Source organism: Sitophilus oryzae, unplaced genomic scaffold (genome assembly GCF_002938485.1).
Source record: "Sitophilus oryzae breed Bouriz unplaced genomic scaffold, Soryzae_2.0 scaffold_1385_pilon_pilon, whole genome shotgun sequence".
Taxonomy (NCBI): domain Eukaryota; kingdom Metazoa; phylum Arthropoda; class Insecta; order Coleoptera; family Curculionidae; genus Sitophilus; species Sitophilus oryzae.
Window position 1 is genome coordinate 1,174,840 of NW_022146043.1, and position 9,859 is coordinate 1,184,698.

The window sequence follows — 9,859 nt, forward strand, 5'->3', positions numbered from 1 at the left end:
TACTATAGAATTTATGAAAATAAAAATGAAGCGGGAACTGTCAAAGAGAGCGTCAATGGAGCGTCATTCAGCATTCTCGAATTCCATTCCATTTATTTAGGTCGTGCGTATTTATCTCCATTTTTTGGAAAATAGAGATTTTGGTGATTTCACAGGATTTTATTTAAAGATCCAAATTAACAACAATGAGTGTCGAGGAGGAAGTAATGAAAATTCAAAAAAAATTGAGCAAAATGACATCAGATGATGGCAGTGTAGGTGTAATTCTCGTGTGTTTTGTTAGTAACAAAATATTGTGTTACGGTAGTCACATGAAATGATTTCTATTCATTACAAGTTTAAACTCAGTTCGTTATACTGCAATAGAACCATAAAAAATTAAATTGCAATTCAATGGACATATATTAGAAATTTCTAATTTAAAAATGTACTTACAACAAATATAATATGCATTTTGCATCTTTTTTATTAATTATATTTTATGATATGCTCTTTTATTTTTGTCCATATATTGAAATAGTGTCATTATAGGGACAAGAACAGGCTTTGGACCTTCTTAAGGAACTACAAAGTCTAAATGTAAACCTAGACGTTTTAACAAAAACAAGAATTGGTATGACTGTAAATGCTCTTCGTAAATCAAGCAAAGACGATGAAGTAATTACTTTGGCTAAAGTGTTAATTAAGAACTGGAAGAAGTTTATATCTAATTCAGAAAGTAATAAATCGTCTTCTTCCTCTGATAGTAAAGAAAGTAAAAAGGTGAAAAAGGAAGAAAAACCTAAAAAGGAAGAAAAGGAACGAGAAAAAGATAGAAAGTTACCGAGTTCTTTTCCTCCAAGTTCAAACACAACTGATTCTGTAAGATTAAAATGTAGAGAAATGTTGGCTTCTGCTATAAAGACAAATTCTAAGGAAGACGATTTTGAAGGTGAATTGCTGTAATTTGAAAGAAATTTGTTTAATTAAATATTTATTTTAAGGTTGTGCTAGTGCGGACGAACTTGCACAAGAATTAGAGGAAGCTATATTCGCTGAATTCAAAAATACAGATATGAGATACAAAAACAGAATCAGATCTAGACTTGCTAACTTAAAAGATCCTAAAAATCCAACTCTAAGAACCAATTTTAGAATCGGCGCTATTGGAGCGACTAGGTAAAAACTAAAAATTGCTCTAGTAGAAAGTAATATGCTTTCAAGAAATTTATATTGATTATGCAGAAAAAGTTTATAAAGTTTCTGACAGATTTTTATTCGTGATAAAATTTTAAGCACCTCAGCGAACCACAAATATTCTAGTCAAAATTTAAGAATATTAATTTTTATACAGAGGAGCTTAAAAAATTTAAAAGAGTAATGTCATTTGAATATGAATAAGATAAAAATTTACAGAAGAAAGTTATATAATTTGAAAATTAGATGTTATTTTTAGGCACAGTTTACTACAATAATATATTAAGTATTTTTTTAACTTTAGTCCTGTATTTACTTACTACCAATATACGTGAATAAGAACAGTTATAATATTTCACACAAACGTGCTATACATAATTAATGTAAAGCATTAACTGAGTGATAAATTAACTAATCATAGGGTACTGGAATTAATGACAATCTAAATTAACCATATATAAAATTAACTCGGAAATTTGAACAAAATGTTTGAAAAAAAACCCTTATATTTTATTACTTCTTTTTATATCGGGTCACGGTGTCGATATATCTATTTTAAGTAAACTCTACTTTTGAAGAAGCTTCCTTCTTTACAGGGTGTCCCAATATTCCGTGGACATGGAACAACTATGTATTTTTGAATCAAAATAAGTTAGTTCGGCACAATTTAGAGAGGTTAGAGGGCTTAAAATTTATTTGAAGCTTGCTGTCAAATATAATTTGTGATACCAACACAAAATTCCATATTTTCGCCAATTAGATTATTAGTGCATACTAGATTATATGCGCCTACATAGCTTGATGTGACAAAAAATATTTTTGGTAGTCAGCTTTGGAAAAATATTTTTTTTCCTCAAAAAGTATGCGCGGTGGCATTTTTTTTTAATTTGATGCCCTCTAACGGATAAACAAAGTACTTTTGGATAGAGGTAAATTGTGTAAGCTGTGTGACTACTTTGATTCCAAAATAAGTAGTTTATGTCCACGGTATATAAATAAACATCCTTAAAAATATTTGTTACTTTTTTGCTGCTTCTTTGGATTTAAAACTTACTAGAATTAGAAAAATCCTATGCAATAAACTTGTTAGTAATATATTTTTTTATGTTATACATATTTTGTACAAATTTCTTGAACACACCATATACAGTAATTTTGTATAGTGACAAATAAACAGTTCTTATGGGAATTTAAATTAGGTTCTTTAATTGTCAAAATCAAAGCACACTTCTTCTATACAGTGTGTTTCATTAAGTTTGTAACAAATGGCAAAAAAAAATTATGTATTGAGCTGGCATAATAAAACACTAATTATCCATAATACACCAAAATACTTTACTTTTACACAAGACGCGTGTTTTGCTAACAGTGTTAGCATCATCAGCAAATGATTAAAACTAAATTAATAGCTATAAATTGAGCGTTTATAGAAGCGCTCAGTTGGCACTAAGTAGGCGTGGCAGAACTAGCCAAGCGAGTCAAAATCAACCAATTAATCATTGGCATAACTACAGGGGTGCCCCTCCCCCCATGTACTGCTGGGCACCCCCCAGAGGAATCCTGAATTATGACTTTTGGCTATGTATTAATTTTTATTTGCTTGTGATGCAGTAAAAATGACGTTTTCTAGTTTTGTTTGTACAAACAAAACATGTGTTAATTTTTATTTTTTTAGAAAATTTGTAGGTATTTAAGTAATCTACGGGAACACGGTTTGATAACCAAGTCTGTGAAATTTATTGATAGAGAAATTCATGTAAACGTTTTATTCAAGAAATGTGTTTTTTTAAATTATTTAAGGCCCACCCCAGGATAAATTGCTAGTTACGCTAATACAATTAATTACCGAAACTAGAGCAATAGGAACAAAGAACTAGAAGGAAGTGGACCGTTATCTCTGTTCATATTATCTTTAAATTTATTAATTTGACTCATGAGAGCGTCAACAGAGATAAGGATCCAATTTCTTCCTTTCAATCCTTCCAGTTTTCTTCCACCTTTCTGACGCCTACTCAGTGCCAACTGAGCGCCTATATAAAGGTAGCACCTATATTTGTAGATATTAGTTTAGTTTTAATCACCTGCTGATGATGCTAACTTGGTTAGCGAAACGCGCGTCCAGTGTAAAAGAGTTTTGGTGTATTGTGGTGAATTGGTGTTTTATTTTGCAGTTTGAAACACCAAAGGTTCCAACGCTCAACTGTATTGTTACTGAGGTATTAAAAAAAGATAATGCGCGGAATTGTTTCAGCATGTCCATTAACAAAAAAATAATTTTGACATGTTCATGTTCAAACCAAATCAACTATTGTTATGGTGGCAAATTACAAAAAATTCTATCAAATATGCAAAGGATGGGATATTAAGTGATAAAATATCGAAAAAAGTAAAAAGATTTTTGAAATTTTATTGTACATTTATAATAAGTTTCATAAATATGTAAATATGCAAAGACTAATAAAATACCATATTTTAAATATTGTTTTGAAAGGTTATCAGAAAACCATTTTTTTATTGGGTACGCCGAAATAAACTTTTTTTGACTCGGTAATAAAAATTTTGCCAATTCTCCCCAAGTTTTTGGCGTGCCCTGTATGTAAAATTATATAGTAAATGTCACTGATCAGTATTTATGATGTGACTTGACGCTCTTTTTGTATGTGCGTTATTTTACTTTTAATATTTTGTAGATTGGCAACAATGTCCGCCGAGGAAATGGCAAATGACGATATGAAACAGTTGAGAGACAAATTCAACAAAGAAGCTATAAACGATGCACAATTGGCTACTGCCCAGGGTACGTTATTTTTCAATATAAACTTTATTTCCATATCTAATATTTATATTATGGTTAATTATAGGCACTAAAACAGACATGCTGAAATGTGGCAAATGCAAGAAACGCAACTGCACCTATAATCAACTTCAAACAAGATCGTCCGACGAACCAATGACAACGTTTGTGTTATGCAACGAGTGCGGCAACAGATGGAAGTTTTGCTAAGTATTTGGAAATATGTACAATACAAGAAGAAAAACTTAAATATTTCATTAAGAATATTTCTTTGTGATGACATGTCTCTTAAGGGCATTTACAATGAATGGTTTTGACAGGCTTGCCTTGCAAAAAAATTGTGGACATGCAAAAATTTTTGCTCTTTTATTTTAAATTTTCTAAAAATGACTAAATTGGTAAACAAATTTCTTATTCGACGTATTTTAAATACAATATGATCAAGTGGGCTTTGTATGGTGACAGATAAAAATCTAGAAAATTACAAAAAAATGTTTTTAACTGATTAAATTCAAAATCCACTTCATAAAACTTTTTAAAAGGTCATATTTATTTACATTAACTTTCTTCGGTTTTTTGTTAACGATTCTGAAGTATCCTAGAACTCTACAGCGCATGCGAAGATGAAAACATTTCCACATATTTGCTTCTGAGCATGCGTATCACAGTTCTAGGACGGTTCACAATCGGTAATAAGAAAACCCAAAGTAAGTTAATATATTATTTAGGGCAATGTGTAACATATGAATGGTAAAAGTATCCTATAATTTTTTGGGATTTTGGATTATGGAAGCTGTTAAAATATTCTGATTAATAACATTATTAACAATCCATTAATAGACGCTCTATCACAAAAGTCGGACCTAAAATATTGTTAATTTAATTAGAATTCTCACAGTCTTGCTTCTGTTCACTGTTTCGGTACACTACACATACCCATTATTTAGTTATTAGTTATATTTCGAAATAATAATTTTCTTTATTTGATTGTTTAGCCTGTTCAGTAACATTTTCAAAATAATTCTTTATTGTGCAGATTTGATATTTTATTCAAACATTATTGGTTTTTGTGTGTACTATTTTTTCATAATTAAATTGTATGATCTTAATTTACTATATTTTTTTTATTTCCTACATATCCTTTTCCCATAAAATAAGAATTATTGTTCTTAAAAGAAATTTACTGAGACGAAAAACTAAATCTAAATAGGGGAAAAATGAATTTGGCCAAGATAAACACCTTTTTATTTGAATTAAACTAGGTATATAAATTAAAATAAATGTTGTAATCTGTGTTGTAACATCCTTAAATGTTGAAATATTTTATATAAATACTTTGTATAAATAGGTATATGACCTCGATTGATTAAATAAAAGCGGTACAGTATGTCGAAAATGTAGAAATCTTTTTTATATATGATGATAACTCCATAGAATAAATATAAATACCTAACTATAAAAGAGCTATCCTTAGAATAATGGTGATGAAGACCAGGTAATCCCTTTGGGTGATCCCTTTTTGAGTTGTCAAATTCTCGTGATTTATCTTCTATGGCAAGAAGTCAAGTTGTTGTCAAAAATTTGGAAATGAATTTTATCATTGTTTTAAAATACTTTTTTTAAGTTTTAGTAAATGAAAACTGTGAGTAGTTAAAAATGGTGCTTCCTAGAAATATCTTAAGGTAGAAAAGTTTTCTCGAGATGGAGGGATCAAACGAGCGTCTAATGAAAGCAATCCATGATAACGACCTGAAAGTGATCACATTAAGCAAAGGTTGATATGAGTTTATTTAGTATTGCGGAACTAAAGATTATATACTGTTTAAGAATTATTATAGTTTTGAACGTTTTTACTGCGGTATTAAACTAATTTATATTCCATGAAACATTTGATATAGCCAGATTGTCTAAAGATACAGTTTGTTTTTTAGATGTTCGTGTTAATGAAATTTGTCGCAATGGAATGACTCATTTAGGAGCTGTTGCTCAAACTGGAAATTTACCTCTACTTAAATTATTATTAGATTTTCACAATTATATAAGTTCTCCACCAAACACAAAAGACAAGAAAAAGAAACCACAATATTTACAATTAGATGGTAGTAATCCAAAGCGCTGTAAAAATATTGGGTAATATATTATAGATTTTACCATAAAACATTAGTAATTTAATATTTTTAGATATTTTGTTGTAATAAGGGAAGATGACAATGAATTTGGTGATGGTCCAACACCTGAAGGTATGGAAGCATTAGAATGGGACATGGAAGTAAATGATACAAATGATTTTAATATAGGTAAGTTAGGTATTACATATAAAATTATTTATTCTAATTGCTTAATTTTAGAAGAACCAGTTGAGGATGAAAATACTAATCTTTATGAGTGGTATGCTCGTATATTAAATCGAACTTCAATTATGTTGGTGTCCCCAGAACAAGACCTAGGAAGACTGGATCATCACGGACAAAGTATTTTACATTATGCTATTCAGTCAGGTATTTATTTTATATTTAGCTACTGATTAATAATTGAATAGAGTTTTGTTATAGGAAACTTAGAAATGACAGATTATTTAATAAATAACTTTGGTAGAGAATTAAGTTATGAACAAAATGATTCTACTGGGTATAACTGTATTCATAAAGCTGTTGCTTATGGAAATACTGATATTGTGCGACATTTAATCCAAAAAGGAGTAAATGTTGATGCCTTGGCGGGTAAGTGTAAGTGTCTGAATTATTTTTCTTTCTGAAGTCTGATTTTCTGAGATCTATTACTAAATTATATGCCTCCTGATGAAAATGAAAATAAGGTATATTTATATGTGATATGTTGAAATATGGACATCATCAACATTTTTGACTCCTATTTAATTTATTATATCCTTAGAGCACGCTTTTTTCATTTTAAATATATATTTTGATTACATGATTTTAAAAAATCATTGAATAACACAACTCATTCTTCTTATAAGTTATTGTTTAATCTCTTGTTTCATAGATTAAATTGACTTTATTAACTTCTTAATTATTTTGGTACATCTATTATTTTGTTTGGATTGATTTTACCAGTCAACTTTGCTAGGAGAATATCGTTATATTTTGTTTAATAGGGAGAAACAGACAAACACCATTACATATAGCAACAAAACTTGGTCATCATGAAATCATCAAGCTTCTAATTGCATCAAGTAAGAACCTATAGGATGTATACCCATATCTGATATTTTTAAGTTGAATATTTTCTCAGAATGCAATATTAATGCTCTGGATTCAGAGGACAGGACTCCATTAAGTTGGGCTGTAAGACAGTGTGACTTGGAATCTGTAAAAATATTATGCGAAGCAGGCTGTTTTGTCAATTGTGAGGAGCGCGGCGATATAACTCCTTTGGAACTAGCTATTCATAGTGGATGTGAAGATATAGTAAGAATAGAAATATATATTTTCGTGTGTGTACATTTCTAATAAACTTTTTAACAACCAATTTTTTTGTACAGCTTAAAATGCTACTTGCAAGAGGTGCACGGATTGTTCCATCAAGACATTTGTTACATGCAGCTATAATACAACATAGCTTGGAGATGGTAATAGCACTTATAGATGCTGGTGCACCTATTAATGTACCTGATAGATATGGATACACCCCAATTATGATAGCTTGTACTAGAAAAACATATTAATATAAATAGGTATATATATTGTATTTATTAACTGTATATTATGTATATTTCATGTAAACTATATCATTTTTAAAATACAAACCAACAAATCGAGGAATAATTATTTCCCATGTATTCTACAACATAGTTATTAATCTGTAGTATCTAACTAGTGTGACGTCATAAATCTCGCTCCAGGCTGTTCTATTAGAGACGGCATTGCGTCAGCATGGCCGCAAGTTGCTAACCAAGTGCTAACCTAATAAAATTAACACTAGAAAAGCCCGCGGGAACTGTCAAATTCAAAGTTATTCGTTTCACAGACTATACTAGAAAATTCATAAACATGTTATATTTCTTATTATTAATAACATTTGCCCTCTGCAGAAAACAGTTGTGCAGCAATTGCTGTTATAAGACATGGGGCTGACGTAAATTTAAAAGAAGAAAAACTATGTTGGGATACTTTAAGTATGGCTCATCGATATGGAACATTGCGACTTTGTAAAACTATTATATATGCAGGTTTTGATGTAAGTATGGGATATATAGAAAGATTGGTGTGAAAATTTTAATTCTTTTACTATAGTTTAGAAACTTTACTAAACATCCAGACAATTTGAGAAGAGGGCCTAAGGATCCTATATATGAATTTATTGCTTATATGAAGTTTCAAACATTGAGTTTAAAAGATATTTGTAGAATAGTAATAAGACGAAAAATGGGTTCAAATCGACTACATAATAGAATAAAAACACTGCCCCTACCAAGTAGTGTCCACAAATATTTATGTATGGACGAATTTGGGTGGTTTTAAATAGATATTTTTGGACTTTCCTGATCTCAAAATTCTAAGCGTAAAAATGCTTTATTTATTTTTATTTTTAAAGCTTAAAAACAAATCACGAAGTTGTATTTTTAATTCTAAGAACTGTTTAACTCTAGTATTTATTATGAGTGAATTTTTAAATGCACAAATTTATTACTATATTACTTAGTACTTTTTGTACTTATTTTATACTAGATGATACAAATGGCTCCCACTTCTTTTAATATAAAATAGACGTTTTCTCTCTCTGTGTCTTTTAACTTCAGATGATTTTTTCATGTCGCGAGTTTCATATATTTAGGTTATAATTTTAAGGACACAGGTCGTCAAATTTTGATTAGATAATGGTTAATATCGAGGATGAACGTGTAAAAATCCGTAATGTAAAAAAAATGTTTTTACACGTAAAAATATTTTAAGATAAACAAAAATCACTTTTTCGAATTTGCAAAGCTCCGTTAAACATTGTTAAACACGTTTTCTTTTAATGATTTATATTTTTGTTGATATTTATTTTATATAGAAATGAATATTTATACCGAAATAGTCTATTTTATATTTTCTAAAGGTGAAGTTATAGTTGGGAGTATTTGTCACTTGTATATTTATGATTAAAAAACAATGTCAAAGTGGCGTTTGAAATGACAATTTATGACCTCTATATCATTTATTAAAAATTGATTTAAAAATTTCTATTTCAAAAAATATTAGTTTTTATTTATTAGATTTGCGCATGAATGATTAGCGTGTCTACTTTTTTCCATTTAAATGTTAATTTTTCACAAGTTTTTGGAACACAAAATGGAGTCAGAGTTGGAAATGAAGATCGCTGTCATATTATATTTAAATTATATGATAAATGGAGTCATCAATCGTTATTTTCAAGCCAACTTAACGGCATCTTTTCGATCTTACAGTTAATGCTCAAGGGAATTATCACTGATTTCAAAGATCACTGTGACGCCGTTTTTTTTCCGGTTAACTGTTAATTCACAGTATACTAAAGACTGCCCAACGAGCCAGGAATGATTTTGGCACACGACATTCAAAAAATTACGGAAAATACAATTTACTTGTGAGTAGAAATGAAAACTGTCAATGTCATCTTTGAATAAGAAGACTAAGGAAGGAGCATAATGCTATCCATGTATTCATGCACGGTGGGCGGAAAAAGCACTCTAGGGTGGGGATCCTTGACAGTTCTGTTCGACGATTCATTTGACACATTTGAATTTGATTTGAAATTTTGTGGATTTGTCAGTCTTTACGGAGCTTATTTTATGTTATTTATTATTTATTCTACTACTGATAGTTGTATAAAGGTAGTAAATCTAGATGGAAATTGTGGCAGAACTTAAATTAACAGTGACACTATAGCGATTTATCGAAAAAGACT

The 9,859-nt window shown here is 29.6% G+C and overlaps 2 protein-coding genes across 3 annotated transcripts; both read left to right on the forward strand.

Moving 5' to 3' along the window:
- Nucleotides 1-9: 9 nt before the first annotated feature.
- On the forward strand, nucleotides 10-5,083 carry LOC115875420 (transcription elongation factor S-II). Its single transcript, XM_030890876.1, has 5 exons — nucleotides 10-254; nucleotides 532-931; nucleotides 984-1,158; nucleotides 3,867-3,973; nucleotides 4,038-5,083. The coding sequence occupies exons 1-5, from the start codon at nucleotides 186-188 to the stop codon at nucleotides 4,178-4,180; spliced, it is 894 nt and encodes a 297-aa protein (XP_030746736.1). The 5' UTR covers nucleotides 10-185; the 3' UTR covers nucleotides 4,181-5,083.
- A 427-nt stretch (nucleotides 5,084-5,510) lies between these two features.
- LOC115875421 (ankyrin-1) lies at nucleotides 5,511-7,655 on the forward strand. 2 transcript variants are annotated; one of them, XM_030890877.1, is made up of 8 exons: nucleotides 5,511-5,744; nucleotides 5,902-6,100; nucleotides 6,152-6,267; nucleotides 6,319-6,468; nucleotides 6,523-6,696; nucleotides 7,086-7,163; nucleotides 7,223-7,398; nucleotides 7,473-7,655. In XM_030890877.1, exons 1-8 carry the CDS (start codon nucleotides 5,672-5,674, stop codon nucleotides 7,653-7,655), a joined length of 1,149 nt encoding a protein of 382 aa, XP_030746737.1. In that variant the 5' UTR covers nucleotides 5,511-5,671. The 2 variants fall into 2 exon arrangements, with proteins under 2 accessions (XP_030746737.1, XP_030746738.1); XM_030890878.1 differs by having other exon boundaries at nucleotides 6,523-6,690.
- Nucleotides 7,656-9,859: the final 2,204 nt, after the last annotated feature.